Source organism: Scophthalmus maximus, chromosome 3, assembly GCF_022379125.1.
Source record: "Scophthalmus maximus strain ysfricsl-2021 chromosome 3, ASM2237912v1, whole genome shotgun sequence".
NCBI classification, from domain to species: domain Eukaryota; kingdom Metazoa; phylum Chordata; class Actinopteri; order Pleuronectiformes; family Scophthalmidae; genus Scophthalmus; species Scophthalmus maximus.
Genome location: NC_061517.1, coordinates 8,847,041 through 8,873,949, shown reverse-complemented (window position 1 = coordinate 8,873,949; position 26,909 = coordinate 8,847,041). Strand labels below are relative to the sequence as shown.

At 41.0% G+C, this 26,909-nt stretch overlaps 2 protein-coding genes across 7 annotated transcripts in view; both read right to left on the bottom strand.

The window, feature by feature from the left end:
- Positions 1-175: 175 nt before the first annotated feature.
- Positions 176-7,689, bottom strand: rbm39b (RNA binding motif protein 39b). 2 transcript variants are annotated; one of them, XM_035646391.2, is made up of 16 exons: positions 7,444-7,688; positions 6,204-6,262; positions 4,582-4,631; positions 4,289-4,480; positions 3,797-3,850; positions 3,258-3,335; positions 3,055-3,172; positions 2,808-2,960; positions 2,332-2,469; positions 2,169-2,234; positions 1,890-2,094; positions 1,690-1,776; positions 1,509-1,605; positions 1,217-1,322; positions 792-870; positions 176-695 (listed from the first exon to the last, which is right to left on the bottom strand). In XM_035646391.2, the coding sequence occupies exons 2-16, from the start codon at positions 6,252-6,254 to the stop codon at positions 595-597; spliced, it is 1,575 nt and encodes a 524-aa protein (XP_035502284.2). In that variant the 5' UTR covers positions 6,255-6,262; positions 7,444-7,688; the 3' UTR covers positions 176-594. The 2 variants fall into 2 exon arrangements, with proteins under 2 accessions (XP_035502284.2, XP_035502285.2); XM_035646392.2 differs by lacking the exon at positions 3,258-3,335 and having other exon boundaries at positions 7,444-7,689.
- Positions 7,690-8,566: 877 nt separating this feature from the next.
- The window catches only part of slc12a5b (solute carrier family 12 member 5b), a 36,134-nt gene continuing 17,791 nt past the window's right edge, over positions 8,567-26,909 (bottom strand). For 2 of the 5 annotated variants that reach the window (XM_047331259.1, XM_047331262.1), the window contains exons 4-26: positions 25,947-26,093; positions 24,551-24,605; positions 24,319-24,449; positions 23,395-23,642; positions 22,935-23,146; positions 22,687-22,854; positions 22,215-22,313; positions 22,017-22,074; positions 20,864-21,038; positions 19,597-19,715; positions 18,985-19,083; positions 18,452-18,571; positions 18,139-18,243; positions 17,594-17,762; positions 17,265-17,460; positions 16,944-17,113; positions 16,660-16,791; positions 16,336-16,443; positions 16,032-16,148; positions 15,052-15,254; positions 14,803-14,817; positions 14,575-14,708; positions 11,568-14,022 (exon numbers count right to left, since the gene is read on the bottom strand). In XM_047331259.1, the coding sequence (XP_047187215.1) occupies positions 13,931-14,022; positions 14,575-14,708; positions 14,803-14,817; positions 15,052-15,254; positions 16,032-16,148; positions 16,336-16,443; positions 16,660-16,791; positions 16,944-17,113; positions 17,265-17,460; positions 17,594-17,762; positions 18,139-18,243; positions 18,452-18,571; positions 18,985-19,083; positions 19,597-19,715; positions 20,864-21,038; positions 22,017-22,074; positions 22,215-22,313; positions 22,687-22,854; positions 22,935-23,146; positions 23,395-23,642; positions 24,319-24,449; positions 24,551-24,605; positions 25,947-26,093 (3,072 nt within the window). In that variant the 3' untranslated portion in view covers positions 11,568-13,930. Of the gene's footprint in view, positions 10,483-11,567; positions 14,023-14,574; positions 14,709-14,802; positions 14,818-15,051; positions 15,255-16,031; positions 16,149-16,335; positions 16,444-16,659; positions 16,792-16,943; positions 17,114-17,264; positions 17,461-17,593; positions 17,763-18,138; positions 18,244-18,451; positions 18,572-18,984; positions 19,084-19,596; positions 19,716-20,863; positions 21,039-22,016; positions 22,075-22,214; positions 22,314-22,686; positions 22,855-22,934; positions 23,147-23,394; positions 23,643-24,318; positions 24,450-24,550; positions 24,606-25,946; positions 26,094-26,909 lie in introns of those variants that run through there. The other 3 variants (XM_047331263.1, XM_047331261.1, XM_047331260.1) reach the window with 3 other exon arrangements.

Below are 26,909 nucleotides of genomic sequence, written 5' to 3'. Positions count from 1 at the left end.
GGTAAGGTCCAGTGAATGTGGTTTTCACATTTTTATCTAGTTAAAAAAATTGCCTCAGCTTTGAGAAGTGTCGATTAAATTTAGGGCTGGAAAAAGAAACATTGTGAAGTGGGTTCTTAATTGACAAAGTTTTATTTGAACCTGGGATGACAAACTCCCAAAAAGGAGACAAATGAAAAGTGAATTGCCAAAGTTTATTGGGAGCCTTCATACAAAAAATGAAATTATGGCTGTAAAAAGGTACAAAGTATTATTGTTGACATTAATATACGTTTGGCATTTAAGGCCTATTAACCCAACACATTTTGTGACTCTGCAATTTTAAATCTAAAACTGGATTTAAACAAGCAGATAAGACGGTAATATTTAAAAACATACAGACCTGCAGATTACTTCTCAGTGATAGTTTACACAAAACCCACGAAAACTTTGAAAAGCAACTAAAAAAAAACAAACCCTGCTAATTTTCAATGTTGAACTTGAGGCAACTTTTATTGACGCACAGCCAACTAATTTTGTTGCGTCTGTTTTGAGTGACAGCTCCATGAATGCAAACAAATGTATGTACACTGACTTTCATTAGCCTTTCTCAGACTATCGACGAGTCGGCATTAGAAGCTGCTTCGCCGTTACAGAGTCAGGGAAAAGGTTGTGGTAGGTGGGGAGCGGGACGTAGGCAGCTGTTATCATTTTGCCTGGGAGGGAAAGAGAAAAAAAAAAAAGTTAAAATCCAAATAATGATCCCAGTTTTTTAAATTAATGATTAAGATCAGAATGGCATCATTACATACCTGCAAACCAGCGTCCATGAAGTGCATTTACAGTTGCCATGGCTGCCGGTATCGAGGGACACTTCACATACACATTACCCTGTGAACAAGAGGAGAGTGGAGGTTACTATAACAACCCTTTGCATCCAATGCCTCGGACATGCACTTTGTCGCTGTGCTGTTCACACTACACAATCCTCAGCGTTTGTGTTTGTCTCCTAAACACACAGGATCTGCCAGTCACAGTTAGTTAAAGTAATTTGAACTCGGCATAAGCAGTTCACAGCTAGGGAACAGGAAATGTTGTCTCTTAATACAGGTGAAAGCTCATCATAGGCAAAAGCTAATAAGTTTTATTGAAATAGAACAAACGAGCACTGAAGTGTGACAAATGTCAGATTCATGCATTGGTGTCAAGTCCTGTGTGTAATTTTAGGTGATCTTACTTGAGCTGAATTTTTATCCACATAAATGTGAACGATTCCTCCATGTTTGTTGCACTCCTCGATCACGTCGTCCTGGATCTCATTGGCCCAGCTCGGATCATTTTCCCTGGAAAAAAATTCAGTCACGTCAGAAAATGTGATGTTTGGTGTGAAATGTCCTTATTTTCCCAGAGACAGCTGAGCAGCAGCGGAGTTATATCTAAAAGCCTGCTCCAAGGTGGTTTTCTATACAAGAAGATCCACAGCCCCATTTTGTCCCTGAACCTTCAATGTGCATGTTAAATATCCTTACGCTTGTGGGTTGAACAGGTTGGACAGCTGGAGACAGTGTGTGGCCAGCGGCTGTGATGGGAGGTTCAAGGCTTGGCTTGGAGTTGGAGTTGGAACAGCTGGAACAACAAAAATGAACATTTGACACAATTCTAAAAAAAATAGACAAATAAATGTTTTCTTGTGTCTTCTAAAAGCCTCACCTGGCGGAGCAGCGATGTTTCCAAAAGGTATGGAGCCGGTCATCTGTAGAGCCTGTTGAGCAGCAGGAGGAATCTTCAGACCAGTTCCTGTGGAAGAGGAAATTACAGCTTAATTACATTAAACACGCTGGAACACATGTTCTGGTTTTCTCTGTGTTAATTTTTTAATTGTTGTGCTCCTGTACTGTTGATATACAAACCTTCTGCGAGTCGAGCCATGAGCTGTAAGCGCCCTGTGGTGCCGAGGTCGATGCCAGTCCTCTCTAGTTCGTCGTTATCCAGGAACGAGCTGGCCGTCGAGGAGTCCGAGCGCTCTGTAACATGCCCCACCTTCATCGGGCGTCCGGCCAGCTCAAAGCCATTCAGCTGCTCCAAGGCCTTTTTTGCACATTCAGCATCTGCAAACTTCAGAGGGCAGTGGTTAAGAGTTAATCCAGCTGCAAACACCACAGAAGAAAATAAACAGAGGCGTTGGTTACCGATATGAAGCCGTATCCTTTGGATCGTCCGGTCTCACTGTCCATCATAAGCTGGATTCCCTCAATCTATGGAGGCAAATCGCGCAGATTCAGAATATTGAACCAAATTAATCTACAAAAGGAAACGTTAAAGTTCTCGTTTATTAGTGAAACTTTTCCCGACCTTTCCAAAAGGCTCAAAGATCCCTCGTAGCATTTCCTCAGTAATGTTGAAATGCAGCGAGCCCACGTACAGTCGCATCGGACCCGAACTGCCCTTCTGTAGATTATTGGCGGCGGCTGCAGCTCTGTTTTTCTCAGCCTGTAATTATGTAAATTCAATATATATCAAACATTATGAGCTGCCATGTAGAAATGTGTGGTTAGTTCCAAACCAATGTAATCTGAGGTAAAATAGGAACTTTTTGGAAAAAGTTGGCAGGTGTTGGCTTAGAAGTTACATGCAAACATTTTAAGCTCTTTACTGCAATTCTTACTTTAAAAAAAAATATCCCAACATTTTGTGTCATTGTGAGTGTGTTAACACTGGCCAGTTTCCAGCATTGATGATCCTCTGCCACTTCAGGACAGAGCTGCCATTGGTTGGTAACCCAGTTGTCATTTGTTTAGATTGGGTTACCGTGGTGTCGGGAAACCCACCTGAGAGGCCTGGACGATGATGGGAACTCCTAAAAGCCTCTGGCCGGTCAATCCAATTGCCAGTGGTACAGAAGAAGTATCCACAAACTCTATGTAGGCGATGCCCTTTGACCGCCTCGAGTTTCTGTCCGAGATCATTCTCACGTCTCTGACCTTCAGGGGGAAACAGTGAGGATTTAAAGAAATTGTTTCTACAAGCAGACTTTCTGGATCATACAGGGCGACAACAACAAGAAAAGCAACTGACTTTCCCGACGGCTGAGAAAAAATCTTCCAGGTCCCGAGCTCTGATTCTCGCAGCGAGCTGCATGCAGAAAACTGTGCGGGCGTCCCTCTCCTCTGGCGTGAGATTGTCAATTGGTTGCCTAGGGAGAAAAAATCATCCAGCTTGTTAAAAAAACACAAATAAAGAGAGAAGAAATTAAAAGAATAAAGTAATAAACCATGTACCTATGAATTGCGGAATCTGTCTTTTCACGTTTTTGATAACCACTCATCGGATCTACTTGGAACTTGGAGGGCGTATTACTGAGGACACAGGTAAGTGCAGTGTCGATCCATGAACTGTAAACTGTGCTTGATGTTACCGTGGTAACCAAGCTTGAACACAACACTTTGAAAATACAACTGGTGACAGGTGTAAATGTGACATTCCACCTTGACGGGCACTTCAGTAGTTAAAGAAAAACACTATCAACTTTGTAAACACTCCCTGATATTGTTATGATGCCAAATGAGTCTCATCCTACAATTTACAAAGCTCCTAAAATGTGTATTCATGCTTGATCCACGATTGTGTCATGTTTGATCAATGATTGCCATCTCGTGATAAAAATAAATGATCTAATTGAAAGAAAAGAAAAAAACACAATTATCGTAGTCACTGTCTGTTCTCTGCTGTGGCCCAAATGTTCTTCACTTCTTTTACATTTAATAACTAATAATTTAATAATTTTTTGCAACAAACAAAACATGCATATTCGTCTCACCTGATTGGACTCTTTTCTTTTTTGAAGGGGCTCCGACTTTTAGAACGTTTCCGACTGAAATAGACACCAGAAATAGTACATCTGTGGGCAACATCTAACATCAAAATGAATCCTATTTAATCCTGACATTTCAGGAGTAGGGGTGAAACTAGTGACAACAGCAAAAGCAAAATTCAGGACTGCTGCCCATGATTCACATTGCTGTTTACATCCGGGTCTATACAGACTCATAATATATGAAGTTAAGTTAAAAAAAATTTAAAATATAACAGATTGTTATAATTAGAACAGGAACTCCAAAAACATGTTTGATGAGGTAACAGTGACCTTCGACCACCTAAACAGGTTATCTTTAATTTCAATGCAAACAGTTTGTAAAAAGGTGGAATTTATGGCTGAACAGTTGTATTGGACTGCATTAATATTTTACAGGTGTACCCAACAAATTGGCACCCGGGTGTAAAGGCCATCAAGTTTAAAAGGGTCACATACATGGGGCTCCTTCGTGCTCTGTACCGCCCAGATCGTTCCTTGCTCCGGGAGCGGCTGCGGTGACGCTCTCTGCTGCGGCTTCGTTTTTTCTCTCGGCTCCGGCTCCTCTTCTTACCCTTCTTTTTGTCTTTGCTTCTGCTTCTTCTCTTCTTAGAGCCTGGGCTCCGACTTTTGCTTCGACTCCTCCTTTTCCTACAAAAGAACATGTTACCACCGTACTACCGCGGTGCAAGCAAACCGTTTGGAATTTAATGGGTGAGTTTGTAAAAAGCATGCGCCACGACGAAACTTACTTCTTGATTTGGTCGTCATGTCCGTTTGCATGAGAGGACTTGATCTCATCCTAAGCAAGGTTGATAGAAGAACATCATGAGGACGTAGATGAAACATTTCAAGTCGTCAAGGTAAAGGGGGGTGGGGTGGGACAAGAGAAAATGCAGAATATATTCAATTAATGATAATACTTCAAATTTTCTACTGTCATGTCTGGACAGTGTCCTTCCACCACCCCAATAGCTTCCCATCCCACTCCTGTTTTTCTTAAACAAGACTGTTAAGCACTTAATGCAAAGATAAGGGAGGGTGTCCAACATATTAGCTGAGTTCAGAAAGCTTTGACAGTTGTCAGGTCATCTCCAGCATTCCCCTTCTAGTAGGTCGTACCAATGCCACTATTTGTGCCTAATCATGTGACCATGTCTGGCCCACGGCCACTAAAAGAGATCCTGTGTGGTTGATGTCAGTCCAGTGATCTTCACCCATTTTCGTTCTTGGACTGTAAGAGCTCGATGCCACCTCTGTCACACATCTTGCCCTGAAGCAAACAGGGATTCACACTTCTTAGTAATATTGACGCCCAAGAAAATAAATGAATAAAATAAGTAAATAAAATAAAAATCCATCAATTCAGCCACGTGTTGCACTGCCATTAGGTTTAAATTATGAAATCGTACTCATTACCTTGTAACTTAAAATGGATGAACTGTATCATACAATAATACTTAATATAAGTATCTTTTTTACACTCATTCTAGTAATATATCAATATCTGTGGTGTAGCATGCAAAAAAAAATAAAAAATCAAGATGCTGATTCACATTACAGTTGACTAAGGCAAAGAGGCAGTATTCATATTTACGAGCAAGAGAAAAGGATTCACCTGTGTGTGGCCATGGTTACTGTATGAAATGGCTTGTTTGCACAATGGAAATGTGCAACAGCAATCTTCACATTTTCAAAAATATTGTTGTCAAACTACAGCTTTTAAAATTAAAACAGTTACAGTTTGACACAAACATGATACAGTATTCAAACCCTTCATAAACGAATGTAAACATTAGGATTCCTGCTAGATAGCATTTTTGGTGTATGTTGAATTATTAAAGGTGACAGACTGACCCCTTCTTGTCAAAGCCATACACTGCAAGACAAATCATTTTTTAAAATTCAGAACAAAGGTTTAAATCAGACTTAAAAATGACTACACATACAGAGACGGCAGTGGCATGCAGACTGTAAATCTGAATACTGCCTCCTTTGCTGGACAGGTAAAGATGGGTTTATCAACCATTGGCATTCACCTTTTTGCAACCGAATAGGGATTGGATGTTCTAGGTTGAAATCTCTTTAAGTCCTAAGGTGAACCACAGTACATCAGTATATGCACAATAACTACCTTCCTTTTTTTCACAGTTCACAGTGGAATCAAAGATGAATTCATGGGAGTAGAGGTGAGATATCATTAGGGAAGTCTATAAAGAGAGATAGATGTGGATTTATTTATAGTTCTGTATTGCGTTTTAAATACTCAATCACACACCACACAACATTCAAGTAAACGTTGTCACAGTAGCAAATGTAAAGGACTCAAGAGCATAACAGTTTAGCAGGCCTCATCTCTGTAATCTGAACCCACCTTTCTGTATGGAGCCTCCAGCATGGCCTCCACGTCAAAATCATCAGCCATGATGATTCCTGTGAAAAGGAAGCAACAGCTAGATTAAAATCAGAAGATTTGAATTTTCTTGGTTTTGATTAATTGTAAATTGTGTTAATTTATAGGCAATACCATGTAGTTTGACCTCTTCACGGTGTAGTAAAGAACATTTTAAAGCATTTTCAGGCAAAAACAATTCATCAATAACATAAATAATTCATTTTTATCTGCCACACCGGTACTTTACTTCAGACTGGGATCTGTCCAGCAATAACACTCTGGTAAAAGTTTGAGAAGACTTGTTGGGGGTTTGAGCGACACAAAAAAAAAAATGACACCAACAGAGATGTATTGAACAGCTTTCACACAACCAGATAAATAACAGCAGTTGTAAGACACAAGTTACCGATGGCTGAAACTGCTTTGATACTGGGGGGAGTTTGGAGACCAAGTGACCTAAACATGGGTTTCATAAATAGTTAATCAACAACTTATCCAGAACATTCATCGTTCAGTTTATACAACATTAGAAAACGATCCATCCCGGTTTCTGAGTTAGAAAAATTAATACATATATTTAGATGAACTGGTCACACCAACAGTCAAAAACCCGAAATATTAAATTCATTATCATTTAAACCTGACAAACATAAGGAAGTCGTGTTCACACTTGACTGAACGATTAATGGTCACATTTTTGCTTTGATTGTTTACTTTCATTTTTCAATCATCGACACAAATCTCGTCGGTGCAGTTCCTACCAAGATCTAACATCGACTGAAGAACATATGGTGATGATAATGTGCATCACGTTTTCCCTCGATGTGACACATTTCACCTAGAATTCAACGCATCTGAATGAATGTCTCACTCTTAACTATTCACTTCCATCCCAATTCAAAGAGCAATGGACGTGCGTCGTATCAAACATGCGTTGCATTCAACACTGGGCTAAATGCTAACTAGCCACATCGGTCGTTTCGACGTTAGCCACTTTTAGCTAAATATGACTTCACCGCCACGAATGACTCGATAGATTGAATCGATCCCAGTAGATATGTACATTACCACAACAAGTATGCAATCATAACCACTGCCAAAGCATTTGCAGTCAAACCAATCATGTTTACTGAGGGGGAAAACGGGCGCTAAGTTATTAGAGAAGTGCCAATATGGCGGCAACATGCTAGCTAGCTGCATTAGCAAACATCAAAGTTACCGTTTAGAATTGACGAGTTGACGCTCCGAAGTCAAAACGTCGCGGAGATGGTGCAGTGGAAGAGACTCCTGTCGAAGTCTCCGTCTGGGCAGCTCACACAAAGATAAGATGAAATCAATATTTTCGAAGTTATGTAACCTTCTCTCTCGGTAGCAGGTCGCGGCCTGGTATAAAAACGTTCTCTTTCCTCGCTTCCTTCCTCCCTCCTCCCGTTGTCGTCGTCGTCGTCGCCGCCGCCTTCTTCTTCTCGCGCAGGTTTTTGCAGCAGCTGCGGTATTTGGTGATGCACTACTGCCCCCTGCTGGCGCTAAGAAGCAGTTGACCCAGGATAACTACTTCGTACATTTACTAAAGTAAACCTTGATTTAGTATTTCTTAAGTATGTTTCTTGTTTTTGTTTTTTTTGCCTTGCCTTCCTTGGGCCAGCCTGTGATTTAAATGTTTTACTTTTTTTAAAATGTGAATCCAGCCCTCAATGGGTTTATTTAGTGGTTTCCATTGACAGTTTTTAGGTCATTTTTTGTTCTTAACAAATTGTATAACAAACGAACTAATGGTGACATGAATACCATTATGTACTATGTTAAATTACTGTAATCTCATATACGTTTATCAAATTTGACGTCAGAATTGTTGCGTTCGCACAAACTGCGTCTCTTCTCTTCATGTTGAGGTAGCAGTAGATGTTACCAGGTCAATTTTTTTTTTTAATTTCTACATAAGCCTTGTACTCCTTGGCTACAGCAGGCTACGCTTCTTGCACACCGAAGAACAACCGCGGATGTAACATGCGGGTATATTTACAAAATACCGCAACATCCCCACTAGCGCATAATACAAAGCCCAAATGCATTCAGTTTGTTTCCCGGTTCTGCGTCGCCATCTAGTGACAAATGAAGTAACGTCATCCTCTTCACAGTAAAGCGATATGGTAGATAGATAGATATATAGTAGATAGATAGAAATATAAATAGATAGATAGATAGATAGAAAGTAGATAGATAGAAAAATAAATAGATAGATAGAAAGATAGATAAATAGAAAGTAGATAGATAGATAGATAGATATAAAGAAGATAGATAGATAGAAAGACACAACTTGATAATTAGTTTTATTTCTTGTCAGTTTCATGTTGCTACTGCTTGTAATAGATATTTGAGCCCTGTTTTTTAATGTGTTTTATGTTATTGCACTTTCATTTTGAATATTCAAAAATTGAAAACCTTGAAGCTGCATTTAACACGTCTCTTTCTGCACAGCTTTAGTTATAGACATAATTACAAGAAAAAGGGTACACATATCAAAGAGTTCATTTCACATCACAGAATTTTGACTTGTTGGCCAATAAAGTTATATCACCAAAGTTCCTTGAATATTTGCATTTACGACAACAAATTTTATTCTTTTATTTTGAAATGGAGGACAACCAGAGTCGTTGTTTCATTGTATACTCAACTGTTTTCACTGTACATATGATAATAAATGACTCTTGAACTCTTGAACAAATAGCAGTAGCATGTTCAGTGTTTATATGAGACAGTGTTGAATAATGTCTCGGTATTTTTTGCCATTATTATATGATCACCAGTGCAACTTATTTACAACGTAATGGCTGTAAACTTTTGATTATTAGTCATTATATCTCACTGTTGACTGATGCTAAATTCCATAACTTGTAGAGATAAATACAAATACATTCCTCTTCAGTCAGACTCATTGACAACACTCAGCAGTTACATGTCAGGCAGCAGAGTCATCTGTTGCAGTTTTGCTATAGAGTTGAAGTGGTGAATCATAATTGGGAGGAACATCAAAATACGGCTTATCATCGAAACAGAAATCGTCAGATGGCGGTGCGAGGTACGGCAGTTTTAAGATGAAGCCTGTGAAGACGCCGCCCAGTGCTGACACTCCTATGGTGGAGAACACGGCCGCGACCTGAAACAAAGCCTGTTCCCGGGCAGTCCTCCCCAGACCTGGCCGTAAACCTGGGATCAACATCTGCAGTTCTTGCAGTTTAGGGTCCCCCTCCACTGGTGCTCTATGTGTAAAGATTTCATACAAACTGGGGCCATAAACCTCTTCATCAGCCGCCAGTATAGCACATATCCCTGCAGCGCAGGATATGAGTCCCGTTAGGCCGTGCAAGTTATGTATTCCACATTGATCCTGGATTCTGAAGCGCCGTGCTAACAAGGGGCTCAAATACTTGTAGCCCAGCATGCAAGCAGTACAGCCCATTACACCCAGAGCATATGCAGCTGCAGGAGATATCATCATATCCACAGATGCCCCGACTGTCACACCTCCAGCCAGAGTGACGTTCTGAATATCCGCCATGGTGAGCTTACCGTTTTTGTTCAGCATCACGGAGAGAGCGAAGGCTGTGAGCGTGGAGGCACTGAGGCCGATGAAGGTGTGGAGGATGGCTCTGTGCTGGTCGTCTCCTCCCAGGGTTAACGCTGAGTTGAAGGAGGGCCAGAACACCCAGAGGAACAAGGTCCCCATCACAGACAGGATGTCAGACTGATAGCTGGTGTTCTCCTTTGCATGGCCGTCGTTTAAGTGAGGCCTGTACAGCACAAAGGTGACACCCAGGCCAAAATAACAGGCAAAGAGGTGAATGAGAATAGATCCTCCTGCGTCGTTAATCTTGAGATACTTTAGCACAGCCCATTCAGTGACTGCAAACACGGGCACTTCCAGCAGAGCCATGACCAGCAGCTGCAAAGGACTGGTCTTCCCCAGCACTGCCCCGAAGGATATCAACACCACAGCACAGGCAAACTCTGCATTAATGAGGTTGATCACTCCAAGGTGTATCTTACCATCATGGCTGAACTGGAAGTACCCCTGCACCAGAATGGCCCACTGGATTGCAAAAGTAGCCGTGAGGAAGTTAAAAACCATCCCGCCAAAGCCGTACAGGCGGAAAAATGCCAACAGGCATCCGAACCCGAGGAATATCATGACCTGTATGTCTGCAAAAAAAGGGTAGTCCTTGTACACCGCATTGTCCATGGGGTTAGTGTGGTTGTTCTGAAATCTGGCGTCAGTGTGCTCGTCGTAGGTGACGAAGGCAGCATACAAGGCAAAAATAACTACCTCAAGGACGAACACAAACACGGGTAACTTAACGCGAAGGCTGACCGACCGTGTCTTCATCCTGACGGCTCTTTGGAACAATGACACAATTTTTCTTTTCGCAGCCCGGATTATCACTGTGTAGATAAGACAGGTAAAAGGCTGCGGTCGAGCCTGCTCTCTCACAAACAAACACAAGCACTCTTACGCTCAGAGAGTAACTCTGCCGCGTGGACTTTGACTGGTGTTATAAGACACACAGCAGTTCTGATACATCTGCGTTTTTGTGATTGTTTAACGGCACAATACAGCAAGAACAATGCATCTATAAAACACACTTTATTTGTCATAACGTATATGTGCACCTGACATCAGAATAAATCATGTTGAGACAGGGTCATAACCTAAATGATGCATTAACCACTAACAGGTGTAATGGTATTATAGGATTTATACATTCAACAACACCATCTGTGTTGCTATGAGATTTTTGTTGTTGTTGTAAAAACTGATTTCATGCTATGGGTAGCTTATTTTCATTAGGAAACACTGTGAAAGAGAGTTTGTTGAGCAACACAAGGTCCATTGGGACATAACGTCTTTAAAATCATAAAGTCAGTCACAAATACTTCCACTGGCCTTTCCCTATCAGTGCAGTTCAACATGTTTTGTCCAGATCAATCTCTTTGACTGAAACCTTTTTTCAACATATAGGTTACCACAGTTGGTCTCCTATATTCAATGCCTGGTGCTTCTTCTGTCAGCTGTTGCAGCTCTCTGCTCTGATGATTTTTTTTCTTAAAGCGACTTATAATGTCTCCATGTACACTTATAATTATAATCAAGTTGCATAGGCCCTTTCTCCGAATTATCCTTGTATCTTTTGTTTTGAGCAAAATACCACTAAAATACAACTTTTTGGAAATTCTGAAGAGCGTTTCCAGGAAATTAGCTGGAAACCATGGGATCTGCAAAATGTCACCAATTAACCTTTGAGCAGACACTGTAAGAAAAGATGACAGATGCTTGAACTGATATTGTCATATCAAAAAGGTTTTTAATTTATTGCATTTTGTGCTGACAAATGGTTTCGTTAAACCATTACTAAGACAAGACAGAACATAAAACTAAATTTACCATTTTAAAGACAATACAAACTGCTTAGTACATGGTACATGGTATCTCTAAGCCTAAAATCACAGAACTATTTACAAATGTCCCATCTTAACTTTATAGCCATATTCAACTGTACACAATGTCCTCTCCTAAAGTGTCATAATGTCGGGTTAACACGCACACATACACACAGAGCATATGGACAAGTAGTCACAACTTTTACTGGTACACTCTCGTTGAGGGAGTTTAAAGATTGTGACTTAAACTTCTGCAGACCAGTGATACATGTATCTGCAGAAATACACCATTGTGCTGTAATTCAAAAATAAACAGAGAACTGTTCAGATTTAGAAATGTGATTCTAGACTTTGGTTGTTTCCAATGTCATGATGCACCCACACTAAGGAATATACGAGAAACTGTGATGACTATACAGATATTTACCAAAAAAGAAGATACATGTGTGTGTATGATGAGGTGAGGTTCAACACACGTATACTATAAATCCGCAGGAAACCAAAACACACGCAAGTCTTGGGATTAGACACTAAACATCCATTGTATACCACACTCAAACACACACAAAAACAAATGACTGAGATGTTCTACAGGATAATCTGACTCAGTGCATAAACTAAAACTGTTCATTATATGCATCTTATGTGATTCCTCTTAAATTTCATTTGTAGGTGACATGTAGTTTGCTTTGTCAACATTATGGCGAAATTCTTCCCATTTCAAAATGGTGTGCATTAGAATAGCAGCAAATGCAATACAGTATTTTTTTTCAAATTCTTAAAATATTAACTCATCTGATTCATACCAGTAAAAAATAAATAATCTGTGATAAAATTTATGACTTACAGCTGATGTGTAAAACAATCAATACTATTTTAGCGACTCTGACACAAATAAACAAATATGTCACCTCTGTTTATGTTGTGTATTTGTTCACAAACGTCACATAAATAAAGTCATTTAAATTTTTCTCCTGAATATTTCACATTACAGAAAACGTAATTATGGAGTAGATCTACTACAGAAACATTGCTACATTACAACAGAGTGCATTGCTACATTACAACCTAGTGCATACTTTCAAGTGGCCATCACTGAGCTCAGATTACAACATGTCATCAATTCCCATCCAACTGTGAGGATTAGTGAGGTCAAACAATCAGGTTTAGGATCATGTTAATCGGCATCAAATCGTTTTCTTCAGTTTTTAATTTCTGTCTCTGCAACAAGAAAGTGAGGCTTACAAAAAGTAAACAGATAAATCCCAGTAATCACTAAAAGGACGAGTCATATTTGACTATTGTTCATAAACTCGACATTGCACATATCACCCCTGCATTTCCACAGATAGCGAAACTCATGGAAAATCTATTTGGTCCAACCTCAAAAATTTGAATGGTTTTTAATTTCTGTTGATAGGTCTCCATAAATCCTACACACTGGACCTTTAATACTTCTCTTCATGTGAATATTTTGCCAGAGTAGGTTCCTCATCCAACCCTTTTTTCCATCACGAATCAGAATCATTGTTATTGCACTCTAACATTATTACTTGTGTGCTTCCAACCATACACTTAAATAAAAAAACAGACCAGGACAAAGACAGACATGATTAGATGAATAAATACACACATAACACCAATAATAAATAGTAGAAAATAAGAAAAATTTTAAAGAAAAAATAACATTCCTTTTTTTTTTTTTTTTACAAATTACTAAGAACGAAAGCCAAAAAAAAGACAGAAAGATGATTTAAACACACCAGAAAGTTAAATGTTCTTGTTTTTCTACTACACATTTTGTTCTGTAAGCCTGTATTCTTTAATTATTTTGTTGGTTTTTACTTTTGTAATATCTATTGTTAGTCAGCTTTATTATTTACTATTACTGTATTTGACATCCAAATTGAAATTGAAAGGGACAGACAGTGAAGGCCAGTGAAGTTTTATCACAATGACAAAACTGCTTGTATGTACATTGGTACTGCATATCCCAACAAAATAAGAATTTCAAGTAAGTGGGCCTTATTCATGGGTCAAAAATACTGTTTTCAGCTGAGAACAGAAAATGTGCCTGCTGCATGCTTCTCTGTGTATGCTACAGACACAGCCCCGTCTATGTGAGTATATTTCACCTGTAAACACTGACATCTGAGCAAAACAGGAGGTGGCAGGCGACTGGACGAGCGTGACAGGATTTTCCTGGAACAATTCCGAGAGACGAGAGGGCAGAGTCCGTGTGGGTGTCGTCAAAAGACCTAATGAGCCCTTTAGGAGTAGATGGTGATGACCTCACGTCCACCTCCACGCACTAGGAGGACCCGATTGAGACCCTCAGTGAGCACCTCAAGGAACTCCATGTCTGAGGGACAATCACAGTGAAGGATTTTTTTCAAAGCAATTTTCAAATCAAAGTAAAACCAGGCAATGTGTAATAAAACGTGGAGTACAACATTGTGTCCAAAACGGGTTTGTCTGACATACTGTCACAGGCCTGACAGATGAACTTGAGTAACCTGACACATCAAATGATCCAAATGTGTTTATTTTTAAACTGATTTGAAGCTGGATGTTCTAACACAATGACGTGTAGAAGTGGATACTGTTGATATGTAGTAGAACATTTCTCTGGGGTTTGATAATGTCTTAGGAATCATTGCCAGTTTTTCTTAAATATGTATATCAGTTGATATATCGGTATCAGAATCTATTTTAAGAGCTGCGGGCCAGAACTTCCTTGTTGCCGAAATGCATGAGGTTATCGGTTGCCTCATCATTTTATTATTGTGTTCATGTTTAATATTTTTTCATGCTGCAAAAAATAATTTCCTCTTTTGGGAAAATCAGGATCTGAACCAAACTTATCTGAGGACACAAAGATGGATTCAGACAGAGCATGCCAGGTGAAGGATACAGTTCTCGTTGCCCACACGGTTCTTTGGTGGGCCAGGCATGTTGAGCAGGACAAGCTTCGCCTCCTTGGACTTCTTCATGATGAGCTCATTGAGCCGCATTGCTGTATGCATACGCCTCACATCAGACTGGTTCCTGATGCAAGACACATCAGGTCACAGTGGGTTCAGTTTACAAATCAGTCTCCCAGCTGCTCGGCTCTACTTGCTAAAAAATTGTCAATACTTACAGGTTCTCCCATTCCCTGAAGCAGCATGTTTGGGGGAAAATACAAAAAATGATGATGCGAATGACATTTTTTCACTTGCATCTGTTTGTTTAGGTTCAAAGTTCAATGTGTCGCACGTGCAAAACAGAAAACACGCATCTCTTCTAACCTTGGAAAAGGGATCGATATATACAAATATTTACCACTGACCCTTGTCCTTGTGTGCATGTCATGTATCGTGTCTGCTCCCAGTGCAGCAGTTGGACTCACGGCTTCATGTTGAACAGATCTTTCACTGACTCTGGGCTCGCTGCAAAAAGGTTCTTCCCCTTGTCTGCACCCCTGTTGTCAGTCCAGGTGGCAGCACCCCCTGCGGGCCCTGCGGGGGACGTGGGGCTTGTGGGGCTGGTCGGTGTGGAGGCGTTCTTACTGTGGATCAGTTGTGCCTGTATTGAGTTGGAGACAGCCAGAGACTAAGAGAGGGACACCATGACATGACAGTGTGACAGGGTGAAAGGGAGGAAAGAGACACCTGTCAGTAAAGGTGAAACTCTGGACGCCAATCACCAGTGGGAAATCAATAATAATAATAACAATAATATATTGGATTTATAAAGCGCTTTTCATGTACCCAAAGCGCTGGTACAAAAAGAGAGAAACAAAATAAAAGTGTAACGGGGGGAGCTAGGGATATGCAGAGGAAAAGGGGTGGGTTTTTAGGCGTGACTGAAAGGTGGTGAGGGAGTCTGAATCACGGATCTCTTGGGGGAGGGAGTTCCAGTTCCAAATCAATGAGTGGCAACTGGGAGGAGTAAACATTGCTGTAATGGCTGTTCTTTTTTTTTTTTGGCGATGAAGAAAGACATGTCACGATAACAAAGGTTCTGCCCAAGTTGGAGAGACAGCAGGTACAACAGGACAAAGGTCCTATAAATAAGCTCATAAATCAGCTCATTTCACCTATTGGTGCAATGGTACAGGATGGACATTGTGTCATATTTCAAAACTGGGAAAAAAAATGCTTTGCAAGGTTGAAACTCACGTTTGAAAGCTTCAAATCAAATAAAAAAGGATTGCGAGAATCAAACCAAGTGCCACCGTTGTGAGGTAGGAAAACTCAAATAAAAAAATAAGAGATTGCAGAGATTAAAACATTTTTTTTGAAACCTATTAAAACATATCGCAAACCTTCCAAACTTAGTTAAAAACTTGCAAAACCTTTTTTATCTATTTTATATTTGATGCTTTACCTCCTCCTCCGGTCTTTCTGCCACACTGGTTCCCTCCTCGGCGCTGTGCTGGGAGCGTGAAGCGGACGGGTTTTTACGTCGAATGGATCCACGAGAGGAATCTGTGATGCTCTGGATCTATAGTTTTTAAAAAAAGAAAAAAAGAAGAAGTAAATGGATAAGGTTCAATAAGTAATTTCCTTGTGAAATTTACTCTGTCTTCCTTCAGATCAGACACAAACACCTTATCATGAACCACCTCCCTGCTCCAGAGCAGAGTGATAATGAAAATGTCTGACCGAGTGGCCTATAAACTCTGGCTTACCTCTCTCTCCATCTCATTCTTGGTCAGGTGCATTTGCTTGAGGATCTGTGATCGTTGCTCCATTATTAGTGTCTTCTCATAGGTGTAGACTGAGATGTCACTGTCATGCTTTAAACCAAAAAAACCCCAAACATCTTAGTTTTTTACATGTATTACACAGGTGTCTAGTATAGGTATCATTTAATAGAAGACAGGTTGTGATAGATAAAAGTAAAAATAGATAGAGATCAAATTTTAAAGAGATTTTATATAAATAAATAACCAAAACCAAAATCCTCTTCTAGGTGCATCGGTTTGTGAACTAGTTAATAATGTGTCTCTCACCAACTCCACCACTTCCACCACAGCATCGATACGCAGGTGATAGAGGAAGGTGATGAGGTCTTTCTTCATCTGGATGCTATTGTCATCCAACTGAGCGACTGTGAAAATGCGCATCTTGCACTTCCTCCACACCTTTGAGACAAAACAGGAACACTTACAGATACTGAACAGAATGTTCTCACAGTTCTTCCTTCACTCATGTTCACAGTTTTTCAAGAAGTGTCCTGACACAAAGTCACATGAAATCTCCTTAGACAAAGAAAATGTTTAGTCTTGCTTTCCACCTTATGTTGTCGCAGCAGGAAGGGCAGGAGCATCAGCATGCCTCCGTCGTGGACAATCCACCACACATCGATGTGGCCTTCGGTGAAGCGCTCGCCGTTGGACGGGTAGCTGGAGATGTTCTTGGGAACCAACAAGGCCATACTGGCCACAGTCGTCTCTCTAACCACCTCTGCAAAGATATAGAAGCATTGATTTGCTATTATTTCTCTGGTGATGGTTTTAATTGCATATCAATATTCATAATGTCTGGAACCCAAGGATACTGGAATATTGAGGTCAACGCAATTATTTCACTGTTTCATCCATGACCAAGTACTTACCGATAAAGTTCCTAAATTGCTGGTGGTACTCCGGCTGTTTCCAGTTGCGGGGCCAGCTGACCATCACGGTGTTGTGCTTCAGACCTCCCAGTCCTCCGACCTGGATCAGGTGGGACGTCGCATCTCGCAGGTTAGAGGAGATGACTACCTGTGAGAAACCCTTCACCCTCTCCATCTCCATCAACTTACGCAAAGACTGCAGAGACACAGAGAGAGAGAGACACACAGACAGAGAGAAGGGATTGTGAGTCTGTAATTACATAACTGGTAATTATGGCAACTTGTGGAGGTGTGTGCGTGTGATGGAGATCAATTAACACTGTATGGACCTGATCTGCCCTCTGCGCCTCAGTGTAGTTGTCGAGGAAGGTTCCTTGAACTGCGGTACCGACGATGGTCAGGCCTTTTCCTGCTTTCAGCTGATTGGTCAGAGACAGCAGACGAGGCTGCTCTACGTTCTGGTCGGCATCCACACTCACCAGAACCAGGATCTGAGGCCTGACAAAAAAAACAATGCAGTGAAATAAGTGAAGAAAAAAATCAACAAAGGAAGGACCAACCCTTCATTAATTATTTTAATTTCAAAACAAGCAATCTCAAAATATAAGCTCATAAACACTAAGGCTGTTCCATGCAAAGTTTGATTGGCTTCATCGAAACAACTTCATTCGAAATAATGCAAACCCAAAGGACGGCATCCTGAAAACCCCCTCAAAAATATAAAATACTAAGTTCTCCATCTTGGTTTATGAGTTTTTTTCTCTCAAAGTAGAACAGGAGACATGCGGTTAACAGAGCTGTTGTTTACTTTATAGCAGGCACTAAAAAAGCACTTTCATTTTAAGTTGAAAATTACAAGATGGAGCAGACTGACCTCCAGTTCTTGGTGTGTGGTGGTCCCTCCTCCAGCCTCATGAGGGCGAAGCGAGCAGCGCTCAGCGAGATGCCCCGTATCCCATCACCCCACTCCTTCTCAGCTCTGTTACACAATACAATAAGGGGTTAGTGCAGGATTTATGGTTCCGTAATTAAATAAATATACTGTTTACTTATCAAAAATGTGAATTTAAATCCCAGTGCATCACTGAGAAATCTAAACTAAAACAGCCATTGGCATAAAAAATTGATTTACTGCAAAAACTGACAAAACATGGTGCAAACTCATGATTGTCACGATGTTTACTCACCCACAGAACTCAATGTATTTGTAGATGCAGGTGGCGATGCCCATGGCAACTATGGCGTAATACCAGGAACAGATGAACATGAGCGACAGGCACAAACTCATACCCAGAAAAGACAGAGCCCTGTGGGGGGAATAGACGGGACATCACATGTTTGGTCTAACTGAGGATTTCTGCCAGCCTCACACTCTTATTTCTTATTTTGGCAGAAAAAGGATCCTGTCGCCCATATATGGTTGCTGATAGAGGAAATTTATGGGTTTTTCATTTTGTTTATGTCATGCACAAACATGTGCGTGAGTGGTGATACGTGTACCAAACATGCATACATGCACCGCAGTAAAGGCAGTAAAACATATAACTGCAAGCTAGTAAATGCGGATTAAAACAGTGAAGCTGTTGAAGCTTCGCAAAGAGGTACTGTAGGAAATGCATTCAACATATTTGTTAGAAATCAAGGATTGCTGCTTTGAGCGTATTCAAATGTTATACTCTGTATGTGTGGTTAGTCTTTGGACACTGACACACAAACTCACCAGTGGTAGAACTTGAAGCGCGGCCTCCAGTTTGGGGTCCTCAGCAACGTCTGCAGCGCACAGGCGAGATTGACAAACATGTAGCACATCAAGAAGAACCTGAAAGCGAAGGGAGAGAGAAAACAAAGTGAGAAAGAAAACAACTGTAGTGTCTTTTTGTCAATAGATGCACTGTGAGTAGTTCACATTATCTTATTATTATCATTATCACATTATCTACCGGAGGGCCAAATTAGGGGCTTCCTGTGGACCCCTCACCTCAACTTTTGACCCCTTTGAGTTCTGCATCTCTTCATAGTCTTTCTTAATTCAAACCAGATGTTCCTACTCAAGCCAACGATGGACCTATAAATGTAACCCCCAAGAAGAGTCGGGAGGGTTGTCATTTTGGCCGGACACTCTACAAGTTCTGCAGTGCTTGTAATCGATGCTGGTCTTTTTGTAATAAACCTTTATATACAATCAAGACGGTGTCGGCGGACTTCTCTTCAATACATCTTCACATCATCGCTACTTAGTATACAACAAAACAGACAGAGAGAAGGTAGACACTCAGATGGATCTCATGCACAGAGGCTGTGTTCAGCAATGACCATGTAGTGTTGTACTTACATGGAGAGGATGGGTGCGACTGCATCCAGGGAGGCGATGATGATGCCAATCTCACAGATGCTAGCTGTGAGCAGGAGGGCCCAGGTGGGCTCCCCATTGGCTTTGCCATGTCCAAACACCTGCAGTAACATGAAAAGATCAAATCAAATTAAATCAAACTTTATGTTAACAATAACACAGGATACAGCATGTCAGTGTTTTATTGAATCTACCTCCTTGAAATCATCACATACAATATGTGTGCAGTACACCGGACATGATTTCCCTTTTGAGTGGCCAGATGAAGAAAGTCAGTGGTCAACGGTGCAAAACTAACGATCTACGATGCGCTAGAGATATGCAAAATTTTAATTTCAAACCTCAACCCGGTAATGTTCAGTCAAATTATATACATCTTATTTTTCAGGACTACCTAGGCTATCAGAATATGTATGCTACAGTGATATTACATGAATGCATAAATGGTTATATGACCATAAAGACAAAAGAAAAAACTAAATGGAAATTTAATCTCACAGACATTCATTATAATGACACACCAAACCACACTGATGAAGATGTTTCCCTCTTGAAAGCTGTTCTTTAAAGCCTTGGCTATAAGGGAAAACAATTCTAAACATTCTTACCAATGCAAATCAAAAGTTATGTAAATCTTTCTAAAAATAAGTCCTTTGATTTTTCAGCCAAAAAAGTGACTTGTGTCATTCCGAAAAGCAGTTCCTGTCTGCAGTGACACAGAGGAGTGTGAGTGGTAGTAGTAGGAGTAAACAGGTGGAGTGAGAGGTCCTGTTTTCAGTGTAAAATCTTTTTTTATACCAGTCGACACCAAAGTGTCTGATTGGTACAAGTCTGTAACAAAGCCTCTGATTGGTCAAAGTGTATCCAAGATGGAGTCGGCTAACAACAACAGTAGCCTTTTACGTCTTGAAAAAGTCATTCAATGTTGGATTTATCATCAAGGACATGTTGTACAAAGTCTCCGAAAAGACACTGAAGTTCCATTGATGGGAAGTTCCAAACTGTAAGTTGCATAAACTGATCAAATGTTAGGACTTTTATAACCTGACACAGTTTCTGTAGCATACGACAGGTTCGGGCTCAGAGAGTCTGTGTGATCTTCTCAATATAAACATCTGTTCTCTGCCATTTTAACTTGCGGCTGCAGAATTTACACAAACCTTCACACAATTGGTGCCTGTTGTCTGACTCTGGTAAAATGCTTTTCTGCCTTTATGATAGAGATGAATCTGAATGCTAAGGTACTCACCCTCAGAAATGGGATGATGCCATCCCTTGAGATGGCCTGTAGGAGACGTGGAGCTCCAGTCAGACTCTGGAGCCCTGCTCCACAGGTGGAGAAGAAGGAGCCAAACACAATGACCCATGGAGACGGCCATGCCAGTGTACCGATCACCAGGTTCCCACTGACCCCTTCACCAAACCTGTTAAGGGGGAGGTGAAGACAAATCCAGTCAAAGGTGTAATAATACACCCGCCCACACACACACACACGCACGCACACACACACACACACACACACACACACATGGTGTATGTCATGTTCAAGTGTTATTAGAATTACACTACAAAGCCTTTTGGAAAAAGTTACACGTTTACAAGAAACATTTAGTATTAAGATCCAAATATAGACTCCAGTGAGTCTATTTTTGTTTACAATGAAAAAATAAGTACATCAAATTCGCCATTAAATGTTACAGTTTTCTATGCACCACTGAATGTATCCATAGCTTTAACATAACTACTTTGACACTGAAGAAAAATGTAAAAATATCAAGTATCTTTTTACTATGATTTCTAAGCAAGATTATGGATGTTTATCTACGACGTACATATGAGACATTGATATCCTTGTAAAGAGTAAGTCCAACTGAATATATAAATTAGTTTAATATGTTATGACTACAATTTCTGACACAGTCAAAACATTCTATGAGCTGCAGCTAGTGAGGTAAGTTACTGTTACATCCATAATTTAGCTATAAGCGCTGCTGTGCCACGTTTAAGTGCATGATATCTTTACAGAAATAAATTGTACACTGTAAATAATTCAGTTCAAGGGATTATTACATTAACAAAATATACAGTACATCAACATTGGAGATCTTTAAAATTAAACTACTGGCAAATGTGCTGACAGTAATTTACTATTAATCGTCATGACAATCTTTTACAGTGACAGCGATTAATGTAAAGCCTGGTAGCTAATATGAAGCTGCAAAACTAAAGGCTACCAATGAAGTGTAGTGAAGTAAAAAGTACAATATTCCCCTCTAAATTGTAGTGGAATATCAATAAAAAATAATGGACAATGGAAAATCTAAAAGTACCAGAACTCAAGTCATGTAATCGTGCAGTGGTACTTCTAATTTACAATTTACACAATGTCCCATTAGACTTACTTGTCTCTGAGGACTACTCCCTCTATACAGGCTCCAAACAGCACCACACAGGACATGTCTGGGGTGAAATCTGTCAAGGAATTCTTTGTGCAGAACAGTTGAACCAAGCACTGTGGTGACATGAGAAAAAGATCATGAATCAACACTCCCAGAGGAACACAGTTCCCCTTCTCTAGACCTCAGCTCAGCGCAGGATACACACAGTGGATGTTGTGGTGATGGCTGCAATCGTCCCGATGGGAATTGACTTCTGAGCATCACGCAGGTCGCCGGAGCGGTTGGAGCCTGCCATGATACCTGAGTGGAGCAAATAAAATGATCAGGAGGATCTATGCTTGCTATTTTTTCCTTTGAAGACTAATCCCCAAGGGAAGTTTTTTTTCACAGTTGAGCGCTAACGGAAAATGCCCTTCCATCTTCTATTTCATTTCTTGCCCTGGAGACTGAGAGCAACAGCTGTTCAAAAGATCATGGAGAACGAGCAGGGGTGAAAAGGGGAGAAGGTCGGTAATGTAGGCTGGGCCAAGGCCACTCAGTCGTTCAAAAACAGTGACATTTTCTTTTTGGCCAAAAGGAAGGGGCATTGGGTTAGTTGCAATCTGCAACCCCGCCGCTAGATCCCTCTAAATCCCACAGACTGCTCCCCTCAGTGGGCCTGTGTGATACTTACCTGTGACTGATGGGAAGTAAATTCCCACCAGCAGGGTGAAGAAGCTGGTGATGTCAGACAGGACGTAGCGGTTGGAGCTGGTTATGGGACTATCTGGATCCACATCTGATGCAAGTCCACGCTTTTCCAGAAACACTCCTTTTTCCAGGTAGTTGCCAAACAGGTTTTCTGAAAGACAGACAAGCATTTGATCCTTTTGTCATATTAATGGCAGACAGGGGCTACTGTCATTTACATTGATCTCTTACCTGCCAGGATGCCACTCGTGACCCCTGGGATGCCCTGTATCTCTGTGACGTTGTTGTTGGTGAAGTACTCATCACATGTGGCATTGAGGGACTCGGAATCACAGAAAGACCTCCACAGTTTGGTGGTGATAGTTTCATTGTCTATTTCGATGACCTTTGCACATACGTCGTATCCCTTGGAGAGAAGAGTTCGATTCCCCAGGAGGCAGACCCTGCGAAGAATGTCAACACAAGCATCTTTGTCACAATTGTTTCTTTCATTTGACATCACCAATGATCGTCAGAGAGATGATGGGGTAGGTATTTCTGCACGAGGAAGATTCAATTCAGCCACGAGAAACATTGATTCTCAGTTGAGGCACTTAAGTGCAGCTCTGGGTCAATGTTCGTTTTTGACTAACATTCAAGAAGAAATAGTCACACACAAAGACATGCAGAGTATATAAAGTGAGTCACTTACGGGAAGACGGGGGGGTCGATGGCAGTCTTGATGACTCCAGCATAAACAGCCAAGATGGAGAGGATGACACATGCCAGGAAGAGCAGCGCCAACTTGTTTACATATTTGACGCCCACAAACACCACCAGCGCCATTAGGCTCAGAACAATGGTGCCGTACACCCGCATATTGTTGAGGAGAGCCGCCTCCGCCTCCGCCCCCTCCAGGCCCTCGATCTTGAAGATGGCTGCCTGAGGAATGATATAAATCTGAGAGAATGGAAGGATGGAGGGATGCACGTGGATGGAGGAGATGTGAAGAGAATGAGACGGGGTGTGGTAGAGGACGGTGGTAGAAGAGTGGAAGCGCAAGGGTAATGATAACGAAAGAAAATTAAACACAGTAAGCTGTTGCGGGAATGCATTTATGAGTTTTGACTCAAAAGCAGGACTGTGAGACTCTGATTAATCAGAGTGTTAACCTATATAAATGAAAAAAGTACAAGCAACCATTACCACATAACAAGACCCTGGGACGGACAAACCTGAATGCAAAGTAGCCCTAATAGGCCAAGCTGTTTTCAGACACGAACTTTGGAAAAATGTCCACAAAACTGGGTCCAGACATTTTCAGGAGTTTGCCTTTCACATTTGACGAACGCAGCAGGAGATCGTCCGAGTCAGACAAATTCTCAACAGCAGGGACAATTCTTGGAACACGTGGTTTTCCTGCTGTATTCTCACACGGGCTCACGCTGACATTTCTGAGTGGTAGGAAAACTTCTGGAAAACGTCCGGTCTTCAGTTCATGTCTAAAAGCAGCTTCATTTATTGATTATTTTCTGTCATGACGTGAAAATATCTGCAAAGAAGGAAGGCCTATAAAGACGAGCGCAGCATCCAGAGCGGTAAATGTACGTGTTATTTGATCATTCAGGCGACCTACCAGCAGAATTTCAATGCAGCCAAGAATGTACATGGCACCTGCGAAAGTGGTTCCCAAGTAGAAGCAGATCCCCACAGCTCCACCAAACTCAGGCCCCAGCGAGCGGGAGATCATGTAATATGAACCTCCAGCTGCGAGACACAATCAATCACACAGAGGAGTCACCGCTCTGCACTGTTCTGTCACACACAAAAACACACATACTCATGCATCCCCACAGACATCCACTCACCTGGCACAACTCCATTCGTTGCAATGGCACTCATGGAGATGGCTGTGAGCATGGTCTGAAACAAAGCAAAACAGTAGCACATAACGCAGGAGGGTTACAGGTGGACATGTAGTGTTATATATGAATGACGGGGAAACTTGGATCCAGCAGGACCAGAGTGTGAGTGAGCTGGTCACGATGAACTGTGATGGCTTGTGTAATGGTAATTTTACTTTGCAATGTTCTAACTAATATTCGATATACTCTGTTCTTTGTAAGACGTCTTTCTCTGCAAATGTGTGACCTGACCTTTGTGGCCTATGCGACCTTGGGATTAGGGGGACTGTTGCAGTCGTATCTCACCTGAACCTATCCTTCCTAGACTCTTAACCAATGCCCTTTTCCCATCTTTAATCATTGTGCTTTGTTTTCCTTTCCACACTGTTATCACTATAAGAATGTACTCGGACAGAGCTTCCCCATCGGATGTGCAGACTCTGTCTCAATTATCTGATCCCTTTGCAAAGGTTTGTTCACTTATAATAAAATACTTAAAGGGATAGTTCAGTGATTTTGAACGCTAAAGGATGTATTTTTTTCACTGCTTTAGTTTGAAAAAAATGGCGAAAAATACATTTTTTTCGGTGGTCCCCTCTGCAACAGTGTGACTCCGACTTTCGCTACCTCCACATCGCTGATCACCATCTCCATAAGGTAACATATCACATTTCAGAGACAGCTGCTTTTAGCCAGTTGGTCCACCACTTTGGTTGAGACTGAAAGGTCGCAACAACAATTGGATAGACTGACATGACATTTCCCACTGATCCCCCCCCCCCCCGCCCCTGCTGCCACAATTTCGGCACAAACTCTCCTATTTCTGTGAACCGATGTGATGATTTGATCCCCTGACTTTTCATCTAGTGTAATCTTCAGGTCAAACTTTCGATTTTACAAATCTGGTTTGCGACCACTCCCTTGCCAATCTTATGACATTCACAATTCTAATTTATACGTTATAAATATATAAGCATGTTATGGATTAAATCTTTAAACATGGCTGTTGACTGAGCAGCATATGATAGATTCCATCAGGGGAAAGGTGGTGGTGGGGTGTTAGTGGATTTATTGGCAGTCTGCCTACTGCCAGGATTTACTGTGTCACCTTCAGCATCTGTGCAATTCAAATTATGATTGTACAACCTGTTCTACAGTATATCACAACAGCCTGTAGTTTAATCACACACTCCCCAAATTGTGGAGGAACCACTTTACATTGGTATAATATCGCAGATGGATGTTTGCAGCTCTGTGGTACTGTAATAAATATTTTAATGTCACATTTGTTTTATGACTGGACAGGAGATGTGTTGCTCAACAAACAGACAACAGCAGGGACATCTGCAGTTTCACTCACCGTGGAGCAACACATGAAGACGATTACGAAGGAGCCGAAGACGCCTCCGATCCCAACCATCCAGGTCATCCGAAGGAAGAGGATCACTCCAAAGATATTCTGGATGCACGGCAAGTACACTCCCATCAAAGTGCCCAGCTGTGGTGCCTGGAACAACACAAAAAAACTCCACATAAAACCTGAAAAAGATTGAAACTGGGGTTGTACTCTGTCCATCTGCTTTTTAAATTCAAGAAACGAGGCCCAGCTCTTACAATAGAAGCAAACAGATTTATTCCTTTAAAACACAAAGAGATGGTAATCTTGTTGAGAAAAAGGAAGATGAGATTTTGAGTTTTCCTTTTTCCTATTTGATAAAAGCGCAAATTAAAAATGTTTCTTCTTCTTTTTTTTTGTTTAGGCTGTGGAGCAGAAAATAAAATGGCATGCTTGACTGGCGGCAGCAAATGTTAAACTTTTCTACTGATAAATATCTGTGCACATTTATCCATTAATTCTGCACAATAAAACAATGGATTTTAAAGTATACAAGCTCAAAACTTCTGATTGTGTAAAAGATAAACAGCTCAAATAATAAAATAACAAAAAGTGATGGTGCTACAAACACACAACTCTTTGATCTTCACGTGTAATTGTGTGTTTGATGAGAAGAAACTGAAAGACGAAGGGACTTGATGAAAGTCACTGCATGTGTTTTGTCCCCTGGTGAATGTCGGTGAGCGTGAGCTGCTCAGACTACTTGGTGTCCTGTCCCTTGTTCAGCACGACAAGTGTCGTACGACTGTTTCTTTCATTGCAGAACCAAATCTTTTACAGTAGCGTAAAGAGTGACATGGTCTGATCTGTGTGGAGACTGGCAAAAAATGTGTCACATGATAAATATAATGGTTATTATTTATTATCTTCTATTTTGTCATTCTCAGTGTGTGCATTCCGTCAAGATTTCACTGATTTTATTTACGT

Coding starts and splice junctions, on each gene's coding strand:
- rbm39b (XM_035646391.2), bottom strand. CDS start 6,254: ATGGCTGATGATTTTGACGTGGAGGCCATGCTGGAGGCTCCATACAGA. Junction 4,481..4,581: donor CATGACGACCAAATCAAGAA/GTAAGTTTCGTC, acceptor GTTCTTTTGTAG/GAAAAGGAGGAGTCGAAGCA. Junction 3,851..4,288: donor AGAGCACGAAGGAGCCCCAT/GTATGTGACCCT, acceptor TGTCTATTTCAG/TCGGAAACGTTCTAAAAGTC.